At 42.2% G+C, this 22139-nt stretch overlaps 1 protein-coding gene and 1 pseudogene across 39 annotated transcripts in view; one reads left to right on the top strand and one right to left on the bottom strand.

Annotated features, from left to right (window-relative positions):
* Crem (cAMP responsive element modulator) overlaps positions 1-1126 on the top strand; it is an 81068-nt gene extending 79942 nt beyond the window's left edge. For 26 of the 39 annotated variants that reach the window (XM_040755367.1, XM_040755369.1, XM_040755362.1 and 23 more), the window contains one exon: positions 2-620. In XM_040755367.1, the coding sequence (XP_040611301.1) occupies positions 2-146 (145 nt within the window). In that variant the 3' untranslated portion in view covers positions 147-620. Of the gene's footprint in view, position 1 lies in introns of all 39 variants that reach the window. The other 13 variants (XM_040755370.1, XM_040755363.1, XM_040755372.1 and 10 more) reach the window with 1 other exon arrangement.
* Positions 1127-11182: 10056 nt separating this feature from the next.
* On the bottom strand, positions 11183-11319 carry LOC121143815 (annotated as a pseudogene).
* Positions 11320-22139: the final 10820 nt, after the last annotated feature.

Below are 22139 nucleotides of genomic sequence, written 5' to 3' on the forward strand. Positions count from 1 at the left end.
GGGAAGCTGCCCGGGAGTGTCGCAGGAAGAAGAAAGAATATGTCAAATGTCTTGAAAATCGTGTGGCTGTGCTTGAAAACCAAAACAAGACCCTCATTGAGGAACTCAAGGCCCTCAAAGATCTTTATTGCCATAAAGCAGAGTAACTGTGTTTGACTTGGACCTTGTTTACTGTGAACTCTAATGGAGGCAGGCGAAGCAGCATCCTCCTAATGGCCGTGTGGACTTGTAGATGGGTCACTTAACCCTTGCTTAGGAATCCAGTTTGGCTTAGGGTGTGAATTGGGAATACTGTTCCATGGGTTGCAATGCAGCTCTACTCACATTACCAAGCTTTCTCTATTGTCAATAGCATGCAACATATGTTTTGTTTGCCCTTCTGCTTCTACTTTTTCCAGGGAAGCTGCTAAAGAATGTCGACGACGAAAGAAAGAATATGTAAAATGTCTGGAGAGTCGAGTTGCAGTGCTGGAAGTTCAGAACAAGAAGCTTATAGAGGAACTTGAAACCTTGAAAGACATTTGCTCTCCCAAAACAGATTAGTAGAAATATTTAACTATGAACTGATTACAGCATGTACAGTTGCTTTTGAATGCAATACAATATATAGCCGGCAAGAATTATGGCCTTTTCCTTTGTATCATTCATCTGACTTTCTAATATCTAACATTCCTAAAATGCTTCATTGTATTTAAGTAGCTCTTAACTCTAAGGTCATTTTTTTTAGAAGAGACAAACTGTAAAAAATGTATGTAACAAATTCTTAAAATGAAATATTTGTAAGACTTGTTTCAGTGCAACATATTTGCAGTTCCCAGTCTCTCTGTCATGAATAGTGTCCTGTGCAATAAAAATGTTGCAGGGTTTAAGAATCATTTCAGGAAAGGATGGTCAAAGGCAGTGCATCCAGCAGTACAATAGAAGTCAAACCACAGACATACCTCAGGAAAGGATGAAAGGATGTGTATCTTGATGACATGGCTATGTGAGAAGAATAGCCTAGAAATGAACTTGTGCATTTATAGATTTTATAATTCTCACTTTGTAAAGAAAATATTGTATTGCTGTCCTTGAATGCCATAGTTGAAGACAGTTTTCAATAGAACCATGTTGGTTGCTCTTTGTAGTATTTGGTGTTTATTTAAATATCTGAACATTCACTACAGCTTTCTACTATGTATGTAGTACCAGTAATCCTACAGAAGTTTGCTCTGCTTCTCTCTTATCTAATGAAAAAGACAACATATTTTTAGAATCTGGAATGAGTTCCAGGAGTATGAACTTATTGCTACACTGGGTCACAAGCCTTGCAAATACTGGGCCATTTCATCACAAGGACAGCTGCAGGGCTCTGGGGGCAGAGTTCAGTATAGAGCAGTTGCCTAGCATGTGCAAGGCTCCATGTTCAGTCAATAGCACTGTAACAAAACTGAATGACTATTTGAAAGGGGCTGCCTAGAGCCCTGCACATGGGTGGAAGGTTCAGATCAGAGGTCAGCTTTTGTGCTGCACTAGGCTTCCTGCAGACAGTCTGGAAAGTGCCTGCTGTTAGTCCTTCATTGTGAATTATTGCTAGCAACCTCAGGTATGTTAAAACTTTAAAACAACCCAAGAGTTCATTTTTAATTTTATAATGGCTTGAAGTCTACCTTGGATCAAGTTTGTTTTGTGTTTTTAGAATGCAGCTTGTGTGCATTTATCATGTTGGTCCAGGATGGCCTTGAACTCACAGTCCTTTTGCCTTAGCCTTCTAACTGCTTGGATTACAGATATGGGCCAGAATGTACCAGTTTGACCAGGTATTTTTTCTTATAAAAGATTTCTTTCTTTTTAATTATGTGTGTGAATGTGAATGCAGGTGCCCAAGGAAACCCCTGGAGCTAGAGTTGTAGATGGTTGTGAGCCCCCCCCACCTGGGTACTGGCAACTGAACCCAGTTCCTCTGCAAGAGCAGCACATGTTCTAAACAACTAAGGCATCTCTCTAACCCCATGACAAAATATTCTTATGTCAGAATATTCAGATGAAATTCATTACAGTTGAGATAGTTATGTCATTACTAGTATCTACAGCTTGTCTGTTTTTATAATAAAGATTCAAAGGTGTAAGCCCAAAGTCCCAACAAACACTATGGGCTAGAGTCACTGTATTCTCTGTTGTTGACTTCTGATTTGTTAAGAATCTGCCCCACCTCCCCTGGTTTTGATAGTGGATCTGTTAATAAGTATAGGACAGTTTAAAAATAGGGGGTGGTAGCATCCAATTGCTACTTCCATCGTGTCTTTCCTGTCTGTAACTTCCAAATGTAGGTGTCCTAGTTTGGTTTTATTATCATGATAAAATACCCTGACAAAAACAATTTAGGGAGAAAAGGGTTCATTTTAGTTCACAGTTCCAGGTTGTCTAATCCATGAAAACAGGGAAGTCAAGGCAACAGGAATTTGTAGTAACTATGCACATCCACAAACAAGAGCAGAGAGAGAGAATGTGTGCATGGTTACCAGTATTCCTGCACAGTCCAAGACTCAAACCCGTGATTGGTGCTGTCTACAGTGTATCCATTAACACAATCAAGGCAATCTCCCACAGACACACCCACAGGCCAACCTGACCTGGATAAGACTTCATTGTGACTCTCTCACCACGTGATCCTAGACTGTGTCAGGTTGACAAACTAGTGCTGGGACTAGAGAGATGGCTCGGCATTAAGAGTACTTGCTGCCTTTCCAGAGGACCTGTGCTTGGTACCCAGCACCTACACGGTGCTCTAAACTATCAAGGAATCTGATACCATCTTCTGACCCCTGTGGGCATCAGGTATGTATGTGGTACACATACATACATGCAGGCAAAACATTCATACACATAAAAATAAAAAATCTTAAAAAGCATCCTAACCATCATCGTAGGAATTGCCTGTGTGGTACCTCAGCTCTGAATCTCTTTTACCTCTGTCATTTCTTCTAAAGTAAGTTGAGGAGACAATACACAAAGAAAATGGGAAAGGAAAACCCCAGGTTTCAGGTGAAATAATAGTGCTTCACACTTCCTCATCCAGGGACTGTTAGTGCAGTCATCTGTTCAGAGTGGTAAACATGGAAATAAAGATGCAGGAATGGGAAGATAAGATGTGGAAGTATGAGGCAGCCAGTGCCATGGTTAAAGTTAGAAAAACAGTCTGGAATTTAATAGAAGGCTTCATGTAATAGACTGATTTTGACCTGGGAGTGTTGGGAATAGAGATTCCAGAGGGAGTGCAGAACTTGCATTTCACCTCAAACTGGGTTTCTGGGTCCAGGCAGGTAAAGTTAGCATTCCTATAAGATTTCGTTTCTGAGATATAGTGAGGCTACTTTCAGGCTGGATCTTCCATATTAAGGCAATAAAGACAGCCCCTCACCCCAGAAATGTCCATAGGACAGTATATACGATCTAGACAATTCCTCACTGAGAGCATCTTCCCAGGTGATTCTGTATTGTATCAAGTTGACAATTATAAGTAATGATCACATCTTGGCCCTTTGTAAACTTGACATGCAAACACATTACTTTAAGCTATAACCTAGGCAAATCTCACATTTATTTAATGAAATATAGGCCAATTTGAAAAGTTGCCAAAGTCTTTGAAAGTCCAAGATGTCTCATAAAATGAAAACTAAGCTATATACTTTCCAGAGGTGATGTACAGAGAAAGCATCCTTATTCCAAGTAGGAAGGATTGGCCATAGGAAATGAGAAGTCATGCCACAACAATCCCAGAATCCAGCAGGAAAAGTGCTGGGTCTTTAGCTGCATGTCTAGCATGTGGAGCTCACCATGCAGTCTTCTGGGTTTCAAAGGACTTTGGTAGTACCACCCATCCATCTCTGCCACTTGTGGCACACGTAACTTCTCTTCCAGGGTTAAGCCAGCTCCACATCTATATCTCTTCTTGGTGAACATTCCACAGTCTCGGCATCTTCATTATCCTAGTATCTCCATCATAACGGGCACATCTTCATGCAATGGCCTCTTGGGGTCTATTTGCAGTGACTCTTGCCACTGGGTACCTCACCCCAGCTGCTCTCCAGGATGCCCTCAGTCTTGTATCTTTCGTGCTTTGAAAACCAATACCGCATGGATGACACACTGCTGCCACCTTGGGTATTACTGAGCCTCCTGGGACCATATCTGTATCAGCTTCTGTGTGCTGACCCCGTGGAAAGCATGCTACTGGTGCAGTGAGCAAGGTTTCTTAACACCGGTACTGATCTCTCAATTATAGCTGCTTCTGTAGCACTGGCCCCAATTCTCTCCCACCCCAAGATTTCCTCTGCCAAACAAGCTAGTCCATTGTCTTTAAATTCAACTCCACTAGGTTTTCAGAACACAGAATAAAGCCAGATTCTTGTCTAAATATCATGGGATTGATCCCAATCCCAGTCTGTGTTCCCTCTGAAACATTATGAGCCAGGCCTCTCCTGTATACATTTGTTTCCCTCAGCATCACTGTCTTCCAAGCACCCACAAGAATAGTCAATGAATCTCTTCTTTCAGAATTAATGGCTTTTCTAGTTCAACATAGCAAAAGCTTCCACCTTTCTCTGACAGTTCTGAAGTTTAAAGGCCACGTGGTCAGGTTTGTCACAGCAACAAGCCCACACTCTTGTTTTTGGTTTCTGTCCTGGTTTCATTTCTGTGACTGTGATAAAATAACCTGACAAAACCGGGAAAGAAAAAGTTTGTCTTATCTCACAATTCAAAGTTAGTGGGGATGTCAAGAGGGCTGAAACTTCAGGTGGGCACATCACATCCAGTCAAGAGCAGAGAAAAATGAACTCATGTGGGTCTATGCTCAATTCCTTTTCTTTACTCTGATACAGGGACCAAACCAGGAGATCATGCTTCCCACCTTCCTGCTGGGTCTTCCTCTATCTGTTAAGGCAGTAAAGACACCCCCAGATATGTCGACAGGCCAATTGGACCTAGATAATCCCTCAGTGGTACTCTCTTGATAATCAAAACTTACAGTTCTAAAGGACACACATGAGATTACAAATGGTGTATGTGAGTGTGTATTTGTTATATAAGGGATATACTTTTTATTAGGTTTTGAGAATCTTATACAATGTATTTGGGTTATATTTACACCCTCCCCTGATTCCTCTCAGTTCCTGTTTTCTACCACCCAACTTCCTATCCTAAAAAAAAAAAACAAATCAGCCACAGTTTGTGTTACCATATACCCTTTGTAAAATAATTTTTGACCTTTATTTTTATTTTTGTATGAGGTTGTTTTGTCTGCATGTGAGTATGTCTGTGCCTACTTGTGTGCATGCAGTGACTTTGGAGGCCTGAAGAGGGTATCAGATTCCCTAGAACTGGTGTTATAGATGGTTGTAAGCTGCCATGGTGGGTGTTAGGAATCCAACCCAGGTCCTCTGTGAGAGCAGCCAGTGCTCTTAACCACTGAGCAGTATCTCCAGCTTCCCCATATACTCTTGAGTGTTTGACCTTCCATTAGAACATTTTGACCTACCAGGAGTCACACCATTAAAGAAAACTGACTCCCCATAGCCCAGTGGCTACTGATAACAATATCTAGGGGTGAGACTCTGTGTCACCTCCCCTCTCCATTCTGGGAATTTTTCCTGGACTGAATGTGTGCAGGATATGTGCATGTAGTCACAAGCACTATGAGTTCATATGTGCAACTTGTCTTCTGTGTCTAGAAAACACAATGTCTTTGTAAGTTATCTACTACTACCTCTGGCTTTTAAAGTTTCTCTGCCGTCTCTTCACCTTGGAAGAAGGGGAAGTGATGTATATGTCCCCTGTAGGGCTGAGCACTCTGAAGTGTCCCATTCTCTGTACCTCGAGCAGTTGTGGGTGTCTGTGTAAATCTCAGCTATTGCAAAAAGAAGCTTCTCCAGCGAGGACTGAGAGATGCACTAATTTATGAGTGCAATGATAAGTCACTAGGATGGTTTAACACTATGACTGTTATATGAATAAGTTTTCCTCCATGACCCGTGAGCCTTCTTGCCCCAGGTTCTTCGTCACAGTAACTGTCCCAGGTGTTAAGTTCTGTATTATGGAGCAGGTCTTAATCTTTAGCCACAAAGTGGTTGGTCACTCCCATGGCATTCTTGTGACTATTAAACTAGTGTGCCTGCCTTTGCCAGACAATAAATAAAAAGTTCAGTGATAGTAATGGATTGCCTTTTTCAGAGTTTAGTGCCAGTGAAGTCTTATAGATCCCTAAACTTTGTTGCCTATTGCCACAGGTTCTCTTGGTTACCCTCCAGGATTTGATGGTGAGACCCTGTTGCTGTAGATTTGGCACACTATTACTCATGGATCATGGAGAAATCAAGCTGATACTGACCCATAAGCTTCATTTATACTGGCTAGATTTCATAGTGCTGGGAGGTGCCATGCATTTTACCATAGAGAAAATCAATCATTAATGTCGTGGGATGGTGAATCCTGCGATCCACAGTATATTTTAATCTATACCCTTGATGAATTTTTTCTGTATAAGCCATTTTCTCATGTGTGTATGTGTGTACTTCATATTATATAAGATTTTGTGGGGAAGGGGTGGGGGTGGGGCAGAATCTTTGCTATTGACTTCTGGCTGGCCTGGTATTTGCTAGATAGTTCAAGTTGGCCTCAAACTCATACGGCTCTTTCACTTTGGCTTCCCGAGTGCTGGGTTTATAGGCAGATGCCACCACATGCAGTGTCCTAGGAGCTTAAATACTTTTAATGCACAGATTGTGTGTGTGTGTGTGTGTGTGTGTGTGTGTGTGTGTGTGTGTGTGTGTGTGTACATTCTATGGAAATCAGAATCCTGCGCATGACAGCCAAACATTCTACGACTGAACTACACACTCTGCCCCAGAAACCATTTTTAGTACAGTATTTATTACTGAGATTCCTTTACCTAGGACTACAGTGCAACAGTTTAATTATGAGAGAGAAATTCTTCACACACTACTTCTACTAGGGAAGAAAATGATGAGTGAAATAGAAAATGAACTGTGCTTTGGTATACTCAATTGTACTTGGTCAAATAAAATGAGATCATGCTATTTCTAAGGTGGTCTGAATTTTTAAGAAGATGAAAAGAATTTTCCTTTTTTCAGAATTTTTCTTTCTTAAAGAATGCTTAGGGACAGTAAGATGGCTCGGCAGGTAAGGCTTGCCTCCAAGGCTGATGATCCAAGTTTGAAACTCACATGGTATAAGGAATGAGCTAACTTCTCTGGACTGTCCTCTGACACATACACTAACACAGATAAAAATAAAATTTGTAAAGTTGGAGCTGAGAGCTCAGTGTAGAGCATTTACCTAGCTGTGTTCAAGGTCGGATTCATTCTTTGCTTCTGGATCAGCCTCCTGAGTGCTGAGATTAGGCGTAGAAGGCATTTTTTTTGTTCATTTGCTTGCTTTTGAGGTGCTAGGGAATCAAATAGGTACCTTGGGCATGCTAGGCTAAAAGTGTACTACTTCTGAACTATGTCCCCATCCAGAGGAAAAGGATTTTAAATTCCCACCTCGTGAAGCACAGTACTCATATACTCTAAGGAGCCAGTGTCCATAGGTAAGGAGGCTTCTAGTAAAACTGTTATAGGATAACATGAATGTATCCTTCTGATTTTTCTATTTTGCATCCCTTATATCAAGAATTTTGGCCCAAGAGGTCTGAATATTTGAAGCCCATTCTATGCTGTTTGTACGCCATGCTAATGTTAGGGGACACTGAATTATGTCATTTGGGGTCTTTCTTCAGCTTTCCATGGCCATAGATGTTATGCTCCTGAGTGGCACTAATTGAGCTCTTACCTAGTGTATATGTTACTGCTACCAGTCACTATTTTCACTGAAACATCAGTCTACAGACCCTAAAAAAGTGATGAATGGGGTGCCATGAGGCAGGAGACTATGGTACAAGGCTGTCTTCCTTGTGCTCCGGGTTGGTGTGATGCCTCTGCCTAGCCTTGGCCTTGGAGTTTGCCTGCAAGGCTCCTGCTAATGGGAGGTTGCTTAGCTTGAGTGGCCGTGTCCAGACTAGAGGGTGTCCATGTCTGTAGCCAATGAAGCAGTAAGCTCAGGAAGGAGTATCAACTCAGTGGCAGGCAGTGGCATGGAAGACTCCCAGAGCCTCAGACACTTGATGAAAAGCTGCATGACTCCGGTGTTCAGCAACAGTAGGAAAGTGACAATAGTTTTCTGATTAAAGTTGGCTTATTGAAGATCCTGCAGGTATTATATTACCTTCACACACATGCACACTCAGGAGTACAGCACACATGCATACATACATACACACAGACAGACAGATGGAGAGAGTGATCTGAGCAAGGTCATCTACCTGCCCATAGCCTGTACCTCAGCTCCTCAGTGTCATGACCATCCCTGATGGTTACAGTGCTAACTGTGATACGAAGAATAAAAGAAGGGTGTCCACCAAGATGAGATGCTGTTGGCTTTGAGTGTGACAAGAGCACCTGTGTGATACAGGTGGGTGAGAGAGTGAGCCTGGAGGAGGGATGCTGAGCTACCTTCAAGAGACACTTGAAGCTAATTGGGAGTTCTAATGCTCTTGTCCGGGTCCTCACTATTCACTCCAACCTGTGGGAGAAGGCCCCATGGAGGGAGCGATGTATCGAGTCAGGATTCAACACCTCTACCCCTCCCATTTTCTTTTCTTTTTTTATATAAGCTTTTTAAAAATTTATTTTTGTTTTCTACATCACATAGATACAAACAAGCATTCAGCATTCTGATATGAAAGGAGAAAGACATTAAATCAGGGTCATCACCTTTGCGTTCTCTATAAGTGTCATCTTCAGAGTAGTGATATCTTACGCTCATAGAGATTCCCTGTATTTCTTGTGCTTGAGTCTACACACGATTCTTTTATTTTTATTTATTTTTTATTATTTATTTTTAAGTTTAAATTTAGATTAGAAACAAGGTTGCTTCACAAGTCAGTTCCAGGTCCCTCTCCCTTTCCCTCCCCTCCTCCCATGCCCTCTCCCCAACCCCCCATTATCCCCCTCATTTCCCCAGGGAGGGTGAGGCCCTCCATGGGGGTCTCCATAGTCTGTCATTTCATCCAGGGCAGGGCCTAGACCCTCCCCCAAGAGTTCAGGGTGAGAGTTCATCTCACATTGTTGGATGGGAGTCCAAAGTCCGTGTGTATACCCGGGATGAGTACTGATCTACTGTCCAAGGCTCAATAAATTACCTAGGCCTCCTCACTGACACCCACATTCAGGGGGTCTTGATCAGTCCCATGCTGGATTCCCAGGCTGATGCCTGGGATTCAAAAGTTAACCTTTGTCTGGTCAGCTGTTTCTGGGGGGTTAAACCAGCCCAGTCTTAACTCCTTTGGTCATCTGTCCTCCCTCTCTGTTACTGGCTTTCTTGAGTTCAGCTCAGTGCTTAGCCATGGGTGTCTGCCTCTGGTTCCATCAGCCACTGAATGAAGTTTCTGTTTCCCAGACTCTCTGGCCATGGGATTGTAGGCTGGCACTCCCCAGATCTATGTCCAAAATCCATATATGAGAGAGTACATGCCATGTTTCTCTTTTTGTGACTGTGTTACCTCACTCAGGATGGTTTCTTCTAGTGTCATCCATTTGCCTGCAAATCTCAGGATTCCATTGTTTTTTTCTGCTGAATAGTACTCCATTGTGTAAATATACCACATTTTCTCGATCCACTCTTTGGTTGAGGGGCATCTAGGTTGCTTCCAAGTTCTGGCTATTACAAATAAAGCTGCTGTGAACATAGTGGAACAGACATCCTTGTTGTATGAATGGGCATCTTTTGGATATATGCCTAAGAGTGGAGTTGCTGGGTCTTGTGGTAGGTTTATTCCCATTTTTCTGAGGAATCTCCATACTGGTTTCCAAAGTGGCTGAACAAGATGGCACTCCCACCAGCAATGGAGGAGTGTTCCCCTTTCACTACATCCTCTCCAGCATAGCATAAATTGTCGTTGGTATTTTTGATTTTAGCCATTCTGACAGGAGTGAGATGGTATCTCAGAGTTGTTTTGATTTGCATTTCCCAGATGGCTAAGGATGTTGAGCACTTTCTCAAGTGCCTCTCAGCCATTTTAGACTCCTCTATTGAAAATTCTCTATTTAGTTCTGCAGCCCACTTTTTAATTGGATCCTTTGGTGTTTTGGAGACTTGCTTCTTGAGTTCTTTGTAAATTTTGGAGATCAACCCTCTGTCAGATGTGGGATTAGTGAATATTTTTTCTCATTCTGTCTTGCTGACTGTGTCCTTTGCTTACAGAAGCTTCTCAGTTTCAGGCGGTCCCATTTATTAATTGTTGATCTCACTGTCTGTGCTACTGGTGTTATGTTCAGGAAGCTGTCTCCTGTGCCAATTCAGTCAAGGGTACCACCCACTTTCTCTTCTAAGAGGTTCAGTGTGGCTGGATTTATGTTGAGGTCTTTGATCCATTTGGACTTAAGTTTTGTGCATGGCGATAAACATGGATCAATCTGCATTCTTCTACATGCCAGCCTCTAGTTATGCCAGCACCATTTGTTGAAGATGCTTTCTTTATTCCATTGTATACTTTTAGCTTCTTTGTCAAAGATCAGATCTTCATACATGTGTGGGTTAATATCAGGGTTTTCAGTTCGATTCCATTGGTCTACCTGTCTATTTTTGTGCCAATACTAAGCTGTTTTCAGGACTATTGCTCTATAATAGAGCTTGAGGTCAGGGATGGTGATGCCTCCGGACGTTGCCTTGTTGAACAGGGTTGTTTTGGCTATCCTGGGTCTTTTGCTTTTCCGTACAAAATTGATTATTGTTCTTTCAAGGTCTGTGAAGAATTGTGCTGGGATTTTAATGGGGATTGCATTGGATCTGTAGATTGCTTTTGGCAGGATTGCCATTTTTACTACATTGATCCTACCTTTCCATTTCCTGAGGGCTTCTTTAATTTCTTTCTTTAAAGATTCAAAGTTCTTACAATACAGGTCTTTCACTTGTTTGGTTAGCGTTACCCCAAGGTATTTTATGTTGTTTGTGGCAATTGTAAAGGGTGATGTTTCTCTGATTTCTTTCTCAGCCCTCTTTTCATCTGTATATAGTAGGGCTACTGATTTTCTTGAGTTGATCTTGTAGCCTGCTGAAGGTGTTAATCAGCTGTAAGAGTTCCCTGGTAGAGTTCTTTGGGTCATTGATGTAAACTATCATATCATCTGCAAACAGTGAAAGTTTGACCTCTTCCTTCCCTATTTGTTAAACTGATAAGAACAGATACTACACTTGATCTTAGCCAAAAGGCCGAGAAGCGATTCCTTCCCAATTTTATCTCCTTGATCCCCCTTTGTTGTAGTGTGGCAATGGCTAGAACTTCAAGTACCATGTTGAAAAGGTATGGAGAGAGTGGACAGCCTTCTTTTGTTCCTGATTTTAGAGGAATTGTGTTGAGTTTCTGTCCATTTAGTTTGATGTTGGCTGTTGGTTTGCTGTATATAGCTTTTATTATGTTTAAGTATGTCCCTCTTATCCCAGATCTCTCCAATACCTTTATCATGAAGGGGTGTTGGATTTTGTCAAAGGCTTTTTCAGCATCTAGTGAGATGATTATGTGATTTTTGTTTTTCAGCTTGTTTATATGGTGGATTACGTTGATGGATTTTCGTATGTTGAACCATCCCTGCATCCCTGGGATGAAACCTACTTGATTGTGGTGAATGATTGTTTTGATGTGTTCTTGGATCTGATTTGCCAGTACTTTATTGTGTATTTTTGCATCAATGTTTATGAGGGATATTGGTCTGAAGTTCTCTTTCTTAGTTGTGTCTTTGTGTGGCTTGGGGATCAAGGTTATTGAAGCCTCATAGAAAGAGTTTGGCAAAGACCCTTCTGCTTCTATTGTGTGGAAAACTTTGAGAAGAATTGGTATAAGCTGTTCTTTGAATTTCTGGTAGAATTCTGCACTGAGGACATCTGGACCTGGACTATTTTTGGTTGGGAGATTTTGATGACTGCTTCTATTTCCATAGGGATTATAGGTCTATTTAAATTGCTTATCTGTTCTTGATTTAGTTTTGGCAAGTGATAGCTATCCAGGAAGTCGTCCATTTTTATTCCTTTAAATTTTCAAATTTTATGGAGTACAGATTTTCAAAGTATGACCTGATGATTCTCTGGATTTCCTCAGAGTCCGTTGTTATGTCCCCCTTTTCATTTCTGATTTTGTTAATTTGCATGTTCACTCTCTACTGTTTGGTAAGTTTGGACAAAGGTTTGTCTATCATGTTAATTTTCTCAAAGAACCAACTCTTCGTTGCATTGATTCTTTGTGTTGATTTCCTAGTTTCTACTTTATTGATTTCAGCCCTTAATTTGATTATTTCCTGGCGTCTACTCCTCCTGGGGGAGTTTGCTTCTTTGTGTTCTAGAGCTTTCAGCTGTGCTGTTAATTCTCTAGTATAACTATTCCCCAGTTTCTTCATGTGGGCACTTAATGCTATGAACTTCCCCCAAAGCACTGCTTTCAAAGTGTCCCATAGGTTTGGGTATGTTGTGTCTTCATTCTCATTGAATTCTAGGAAGTCTTTAATTTCTTTTTTTATTTCTTCTTTGACCCAGGAATGGTGCAGTTGTGCATTATTCAATTTCCATGAGTTTGTAGGTTTTCTGCAATTTGTGTTGTTGAATTCTAATTTTAAGGCATGGTGGTCTGATAAGATGCATGGAGTTATTCCAATTTTTTTGTAGCTGCTGAGGTTTGATATGTTGCCAAGTGTGTGGTCGATTTTTGAGAAGGTTCCATGTGGTGGTGAGAAGAAGGTATATTCTTTTTTATGTGGATGAAATGTTCTATAGATGTCTGTTAATCCCAGTTGGGTCATTACTTCTATTAGACCCTTTGATTCTTTGTTGAGTTTCTGTCTGGTATTCCTGTTTAGTGGTGAGTGTGGTGTGTTGCAATCTCCCACTATAAGTCTGTGGGGCTTTAGATGTGATTTAAGTTCTAATAATGTTTCTTTTACGAATGTGGATGCCTTTGTATTTGGGGCATAGATGCTCAGGATAGACACTTCATCTTGGTGGATTTCACCTGTGATGAGTATGTAATGACCTCCTTCATCTCTTTTGATTGATTTTATTTTAAAGTCTAGTTTGTTAGATATTAGGATTGCTACCCCTGCTTGTTTCTTGGGTCCATTTGATTGGAAATTTTTTCCCAACCTTTAACTCTCAGGTAATGTCTGTCTTTGCCCCTCCTATTTTTCTACTGCTATCCATATCACTGGGTACTCACAGGCCTAGCCCCTCTGATCTGTTTCACTTGGTTCTTAGATGACTGGTTGTGATAGAACCCCCAAGAAATAAAACTTTCAGTGGATATCAGGAAACAAGCAATGAGCAATGTTTCTTTTTCATGTCACACTCTCCAAGTGTATGCCTTAACCCCATTAGGACAAAGAATCAAGCAGTTCTCTCTGACCTTGTTTAGTGAGCTAATCTCACAGTAATGGCTGAGGCTAGGTGAAGTAGCGTGAGGGAGGGGATATTGAACAAGACTCAACAAGGAAGTTCTGTAACTATGGGCTTTCCCCCAAGGTACACAGGCGCACAGCAAGTTGGAAGTGGGATGAGGTATTGGATGTAGGTGCCTTATAAGTGGCTTCCAAGCCATATAGTTTTAGAAAAAATGGCTTAAAGCCAGTACTTTTTAGTGAAGTTGGAGACATTGCTTTAGCTATTTTTCTAATTGCTTTAGGTGACTAGAACATACTGGAAAATTGGGCATAAAAGTCAATGTGTTTATACATCTGTCACTCATAACCAGGGATGGCCCTTCAGTCCTTTAAGCAGTTTATATATGTAGTTTGTGCATGTGTTTGTCTAGGTCATGCTATAGGACATATGTGGATGCCACAGGACACTTCTATGAGTCCTGGGAATGAAGCTCAGGCTGTCAGGGCTGCTGTCGCACTGGACATTAGGTGCCCCTACCTGCTGAGTCCTGGCTTTTCAGTTTTTGTCAATATCAGAAGTTGGTGTCTGGGAGGGGGCCAGGGTCTGAGGGGCACATCCTGTCACTAGAAGTTAGTGATGATTCTTAGAAGACATTACTCACTGAGAGAGCACATTTGTAGATTTTGACAGCTAAACTATACTCTATTGCCTAGAAGTTACTAGATTATGCATTTTATAACAAATCAAGAAAAACAATATACTAGCAGATGAAGGCTCTGGTGGCCTTTGATGATTCAATAAGTGACAGTAATGAGACAACATGCCTTTGAACATCTCAAATGCAGTGAGTTTGGACATAACACATGAAAGTAACAGGATAAGGCTAGCAGTTCCAAGGCTTATTAAGCTATTAATTGATGCTAATGTTAATTTGCTATAAATACACTCAAAGGATCTTCCTGCCTTAGTCCCCACCCTTACCCCCAGCAGCTGGGCATAAAGATGACTACAGAAACAATGTCAGCAAAACCTCAGCTGCAGAACCTGTAAGAGTAGCAAGAGAGACAAAGGCTTGTTTCACTGATGGCTGTGGTCCAGCCCAGCGACCCTATGGTGCACTTAGTTTCTCTGTTGACTTCCCCTGCCACTCTGGCCTGGATATCTAACCCATTGGAACCTTTATTTCCTCTACTTCTTCTGCTTGATATTTACTGACACTGTAAAGAAAACAGACTCTCATCAGACTGTTTCCTAATCTCCGTGTTGCTTCAGATTCTCAGGATTTGAGTCACTAATCCAAGGAATGACTTCCAAATTCTTGAAAATATTTTCATCATCATCATCCATCAATATTTTTTTCAATTCTGAGGAATGTCTTTAAACTGAACCAGAATTCCAGATAAGAAAGCCATTGGGCTGAAGCAATTTTGTAGACAAGACACTTATATTTTGATTTAGGTTGAGTTTGGATACACAAAGATTTTCTCTCTGCAGATAGATGTTCTTCCGTTCATAGTTAGGCATAAATATCCTCAAACTGAGACTGACAAGTTCCCCCATCCCTTTTCAACTACAGCAGGTCTGAGCTTGAGTGAGAATACCTGGCTGGAAAAGGTCCTGGCTCACATAGTTTATGTGCAGGACTGTCCTCCTACAGCCTGGCTTATTATTTTGAATGTTCTCAGAAGAGTTAAAATACTGAAGAAAGGGATCATCTTTTAGATGACATTTACATGTCTGCTGGTTGCTTGAAAATTTTTCTGGAGCCGGTGAGATGGCCCAGTGGGTAAAGGCACTTGCTACCAGCCTGACGACTTGAATTCTATCCTAGGGACTCACATGCTGGAAGCAGAGGACGGACTGCAGGACATTGTATTAGGACCTCTGCATGTGTGACTATGCCCCTAACCTCGGATAAATAAATGTCTTTGAAAAATAATTTGTTGATGCCTATTTTCCTACCAGAAAGGGAATGCATCTGGATTTTCAAGGAAAATACAATTTCATTTTTACCAAAATTGGGCCATGTGCATTGTGCATGCTAAAGATCTGCCTGCCTTTACTTCCAAGTGCTGGGAGTAAAGCCATGTACACCAGCCTGGCTGTACTTAAATTATTATTTATTTATCTAGTCAGAGATGTGCATACATTATTTATGTCTGGCACTTGCCATCTAAGGTAAGCATCAAACTGGCCCACTAAGGCAGTCACCAGGACAGACTCTGTGTCACCGCTGAGCTTTTAGCTTTATCAGCAGATGACAGCATCACGACACTCTAGCTGTGTCATTAGTAGGTTCTTGTAAAAATCTATAACACCAACAAGGGCACTAGTTTTTGCAACATATTAGATGAGTAGCCTCCCTGAAAAAATCATCCAAAGCTTATAGAAACCTAGACATCAGGTATTGGGGAGCGGGCTCAGTGTTTACGAATATTTCCTGCTCTTTCAGACACCTAAATTCGATTCCCAGCACTCACACAGTGGCTCCCAACTGCCTGTAACTCCAGTTCCAGGGCATCTGATGCCCTCTTCTGACTTTTGCAGACCCTAGGTGCACATGTGGTGCCACATACATATAGATGAAACATTCATGTGCATAAAATAAAAATAAAAATTTAAGGTTTAAAGAAAAAAAAGTCCCACATACCAAAGGAGTTAATCCAAGAAAAGAAATATGTGAGACATATGTAATGGGAAATGATATTGCCAATAATCACAGGATGTGAGACACATGCTATAGGAAACGATATTACCTGTAATCACAGGATGTGAGACATACAATAGGAAATGATATTGCTAGTAATCACAGGACAAGCTGCTTTGTCCCCAGCTGCAAAGCCAAGATTGTGAGCTACACCACAACGGACTCAGTGCATGGGAAGCTGGAGAAGCCTGGCAGCAGGCTGTTAAAGATGACACAGGAGATTCTGCCCGTAGCCATGATGGATAGTGCGTGAAACTGATTGCAAACCGCCGCTCACGTTGAGGATCTGTGGGAGGGAAGCTGGTGGGGTAGGCTCTGCGAGTGTGTCTGGAATGGCTCTCGCTTATGTGCATGGAAGCCAGCAGAGACAGCAGGCTTCCTATCTGGGGGACAGAATTGAATCTGTTGATGAGAAGATAGCTGGAACCCATAGCACAGAGCACCAAGAGGAGAGAGCTGTGCAGAGGCCAGAGCCTGCAGAGGCTCCCCAACTCTCTTTGCTGAGCCTGACAAGGGGATGGGAACCGTAGGAAATGAATCGGAGGAATTTCCCATGTCCCCCAGAGTCAGGAAGAATTTGCATTTCTGACTGCCAACCTGGAAACCGTGTGGGATCCACAGAGTATTGAGAAAGCATCCATTGCCTTGCCTGGAAACAGATCCTCCTGCATTTGCAGACCACAGTGGGCACCTTGCACTGTGACAGGTGCTGAGTTACAGGACTCCATTAAGCCACAGCTGGATTCCTGATCCACAGCAACTATGGAGTTACAAATGCCACTTGACACCAGTAAGTCTGGAAGTACTTTGTTATGCAGTACTGTATATCTAGCAATTTACACAACCAAATATCCAGTCTGCCGGCAGCAGTGTCAGGTATTACATCCCATAATTATGGTGATGAGTGTTGGGACCCACTGTTAAAGGCTTGGCTGAAGTGCCATTGCACAAGGTACTATAAATGGATGAGCAGCCATCATCCAGGACACTTCTGTATGTTAGGTGTGAAAATCTACCCAGAGCTACAGATACAATAAAGAGTCCCCAGGCCTGGTGACTAAGAGTCATTGCCTCCATCATTCCCAAATCTTACCAAGTGAAACAGTGCTTTCCACAGTCCTGGGATCTGCAGGCCTACGCGGCATGCTCTAGGAGCTTTGTCTTCCAGGTTAAGTAGTCTCTGTGTGTCAGAAAGTGGAGTCACCTTGGTGGTAGTACAAATGGCATGGTCCCTTGCAGGGTGAAACACTTCTAGGAGGTAGTGTGCTAACCCTGGCCTGAGGAGGACAGCATATGTACTGGATGAGGGCGTTGAAGGATCCAGAGCAGGTGGCGGGGGGGGGGGGGAGGACGGGACGGGGGGGACGGGGACGGTGAGGCAGACTGCAGCTCCAAAGGCCAGCTGCTGTGGGAGAGGCTGTGGCTTGTCTGTCTCAGGAACCTCATTCTTCTAGACTGTCTTAGGTCTGAAAGGGTGTACATTCTTGCCCAGGTCTGAGTTGAGCAGCTGAAAGGGTGTGCCTTTTGTGGAAAGCATTGTGGCACCCTCACCTTCCCTCACCGAGAAAATCTTATTCCTAGCCTCCAGAGTGCTGGCCACAGACGATTTTAGTTTGGCATCTTCTGGGATTTCCTTAGCCACAGGAGCTGCCTCAGCAATGTCCCTGGAGGATGCAGCCCATGGCTGACTCAGGACAATACCAAAGGGCCAGTGTAACACCTGAGCTCCTGTGGAGTCAGGTAGCACTGTCATTTGCCCAGCACAGCATCTCATCCTGTTCCTCTGCCCAATATTGGTTTCTTCTATTCCTTTCACTATAAGAGCATCCTTTCCTGGGGGGAGAGCACGGGAGGAGGGGAGGGAAAGGGAGAGGGACCTGGAACTGACTTGTGAAGCAACCTTGTTTCTAATTTAAATTTAAAAATAAATAATTAAAAAATAAAATAAAAAAGGGAAGCAAAAAAAATGAGCATCCTTTCCAAACCCGTGGGCAAAGCACATTGCAGGCTCTGTCCCCAGGAAGTCTCATACAGTAGTAACTTTGTGCCAGCCAATGTCAAGACACAGACAAGTTGGCAACTATGTAGAAAATTTCCAAAAAGACTCAAAGGGGAAAGAGAAAATCTGAACAGTGGTAGTCATTTATGAAAATTAATTATAAAATAATAACACTATGATCATCCTGATTTTTAGACAAGTGCTTCTGAATTTCAAGGTAGGAATGTGGATGTGATGGTGTATATGTTTAATTGTACTCTGGAGGCAAGGCAGGAGGATCACAATTTTAACATCTATGTATCTATGTATCTATCTATGTATCTATCTTTCTATCCTCAAGAAAACCTAGGGCACAGATTTCTAGAAAAAAATTATAGAGAATAAAAGCTATTCTGATCTTATAAGATTAATAGTGCATTTATTTTAAATTTGTGCAGTCCAATTTAATAAAAATGATAGGAAAATCTATTTGAAACTAGCTTATTATGGATATTACCAAGTAGGGTTTATCATAGGGACATACCTTCACAGATCATAGGAACACTTTAAAAGAGAGCTCTCTCTCTCTGTCTCTCTTTCTTTCTGTGTGTATCTGTCTCTGTCTCTGTCTCTTGGGGTTAATGTGCCATTGTATACACACAGAGGTCAGAGGACAACTTTGTGCCTGGCATGGTGGCACATGGGAGGTACATGCAGGCAGATCTCTATGCGTTCAAGGCCATCCTGGTCTACTTAATGGGACCCAGTCCAACCCTGGTTACATAGAGAGACCCTGGAGGTGGGGTTATTTTTGTGGGATGAGGCTCTGCTCCCACCGCATGTGGGTTCTGGAGCTCAAACTCAGGTCACCAGGCTTCTGTAGTAAGAGCCTTTACCCACTGAGCCATCTTGTTGGCCACATGTGGGATGTGTAAACACACCCTAAGGGGAAGGAGGAAAGCCCACCCTGCTTGAGTGAAGCCAGGGATCCTAGTGCACAAGCACAAGCTACGAAGGCTGAAAGGCTAGGGAAGCAAGGCTTAGAAGGCTCTGTCGGCAGGTCGACTACCCAGTCAGGACTGTGGCCAGAGAGTCCTACTCTTCCTCTGCAATGAGCAAGAGATGAGGGCCTCAATGAGCTGTGTGGCAATTAGTACTTGTGCTGCTATAGGACCATGATCCCCTCTGAGAATCCTCACTTTAACATCTTCTCTGCTTCCTATTAGCTTGTTCTTCAAAAGTTAGGAGGCCATGACAAAATGGTAAAAGTTAACTCCAAAGCCATTTTGAATTTACCCTTTATCTGGGATGCTATGAATTTTTGGCACAGATTAAGAAACCATCTTCCTTTTATAAAAAATCTATCCCTTGAAATGTAAATCATTACACAAGTTATCATATTATTTATTATTAAATATCACTATACTAATAAAATATTAGGGAACTCTCCAATACATCCAAGGTAAATATCTCCATTTTCTTTTCATATGCTCTCCTGTGGGTTGGGACCCACTGAGGGGCATTCTAGATTTAAATGATCATCACATTTACCACTTTGTAGGGAATGAGCGGAGACGTAAATTTAGATAAACATTCAAGTATGCTCCAGGTATCCTGAAGAAGCAGACATGGGGGCTTGGTGCATGGACGAGAGTGCAGCTGCAGCAGACAAAGCACGTGACGTTGCTGAGCAGGGCCTGCCCTGTCACCGCCCCACATCTCCAGACTAATCATGACCTAGGGGAAAAGGATGACTGAAAGATGCATGTATGTTCTGAATGTATGGTGTGGCCACACCGGTATGTATGAAATGTGATTGTGAATGCGTGAGTGTAAACTGCTTATATGATTAAAAGGATACTTAAATCCCTTCAAAAATAGTTAAGAAGCTACCTAGATTGCTTTGTATATATAGCCAAAAGGAACATCCAGCCAGTCTGTTAATGTTTTTACAGAAAAATTTAAGATGCAAATGAGGCCTTGTCAGCTAATGAGAGCCCTACAGGTTAGATTGGGAAAGACTGCTCACATACTTCAATAATTTTCAAAAGTTATTTGGACACAGTATAGTTTACAATCTTTGAGTGATTTTCAGAAGTTTTTGGGAAATATTTAATGGATATGTCCTTTTTAATGGGCATCTACAAATAATCTAAGTAGTAATCCCAATTTACCTAGATAGTCAACCAAGGAGGGTAGACAAATCCTTCTATTGTTATGGTCCAGTTTCAACAGTTCAAAAAATTTTTTTTAGAAAATAAAAAAGGGGGAATAATGCCCCCAGTCCCCACATGACTCATCAAATAATACGCTCCTCATTTAAAAATTTTATAATGTGAATGCCAGTGAGATTCAGACAGATTCTGGCATGATGGAACTTGAGCAACCATTGCTCAGGTCAAATGGAGACATCCATGCACTAGACAGTAGAGAAGACCCTAATTTGGGGTTGAGGGCATGTTTGTGTTTTCTTGCAGGAAAAGAATAAAGCTTCGGCAGCTGTCAGACCATTTAGTGAGATGCATGGAACAGAGAAAAACTGGACCTGAGACCATGGGAGCCTACCTAAGCCAGTTTGAGAGAGATCTCCTAAATCAGTGTTCCTGACCCTTGATGTCATCGAATCTACAGCCCAAGAAAGAAAGAAAACAGTCGGTTCGAGATTTCCAGTTTCTCAACAGACCTGCTGCATCAACCTTCCAGACCCATGAGTTTTCATCGTGAAGCCAACAGAGAAAAAAGGACCCATTTAAAGAATTTGGACATTGGTATGGACTATGAGTGGCAAAAGCCTCTTTTCAAGATTTGAACAGGACATGGTCACTTGAAATATCAGACTTAGTGGTTCCTGTTTCTGGAATCACGACTAGGCCAGTGTATTTTTCTGGAGAAATGCAACTTGTCCTAATGCGACAACTATTGTTCATATTTTTCGTAATGCTACATGTGTAACATCAATGATTGTACCTAATGTATCTGTGCAAGTGCACTTTCTAAATGCTTTCCTGAGCAGATCTTGAAACGATTGTAAACTTTATCAAATTGTAAATGTAAATCACATGCGGGTTACCCTTGTAACAGAATCTAAATCACGTGCAGGTTACCCTTGTAACAGATGAAGGCTGGTAGAATGTTATGGCCCAGATCTGGTGATGGGTATGGTGATGGAGAGGCGCTATGTCAATGGGGGTCCTGGAAATGGTGGCAGTGGCAGTAGGCATTCTGGCTTTATGCCGAGCTCAAACGTGCCTTGTTCCAGAGGCATGAGATCCGTAACCAAGTATTGCTTAGCTTAGCCCATGGCAATCCCGATAGCCATGAAGGTTGGTTACAGATGATTTAAGATTGGGGTGTCTCCGACGACGGGCAACCTGTGGGGAAGACCCCTCCCACCTAAGACAGGGGTTCAAGGTCCCCCAAAGACGGGAAAGGGAGGGTGACCCTACTTGACCTAAGCCAGGAGTGCCTCATTTGAAAATAAAAAGGGGTGAATTGTGGGAACACGAGACCTTGAGCAGAGACCCACTTCCCCTTCTGCCTGGGAGTAGGCAGCTGTAGACAATGTTTAGTAAAAACATGTTTACTCAAAACGATACAATAAGTTCCTGGAAAAGGCCTTCCCACGGAAACCGCCCTGACCTCGACCTTGTCCAAAGACTAACCGCACCTTCAAAAACCCACACACATCCACCTCTGGGGTCAGAGCAGAACCAGCCAGGGTAGAGGAGCGAGCAGAAGCTCCTCTGGTGGGAGCTTTTCTTAGGAGGTTTTCTTGAACCTTTTTGGAGCCTGTTAAAAGTTTTCTTTATATTGTTGAACGAGTCTCTGTGTTGTCAATCCCCGACACCCTCCGCACGTTCTCGGACACAGGCCGCGCAGCAGACGTGACAAGAAACCTTGAACTAGACCAATGACTAATTGCAATAAGTGTGAAATCTATTTAAACCAAAAATGCACTGCCATTTTGCAATGCCACTTCCATGAACAAATACGTGA

This window comes from Mesocricetus auratus, unplaced genomic scaffold (genome assembly GCF_017639785.1).
Source record: "Mesocricetus auratus isolate SY011 unplaced genomic scaffold, BCM_Maur_2.0 Super-Scaffold_100013, whole genome shotgun sequence".
NCBI lineage: Eukaryota > Metazoa > Chordata > Mammalia > Rodentia > Cricetidae > Mesocricetus > Mesocricetus auratus.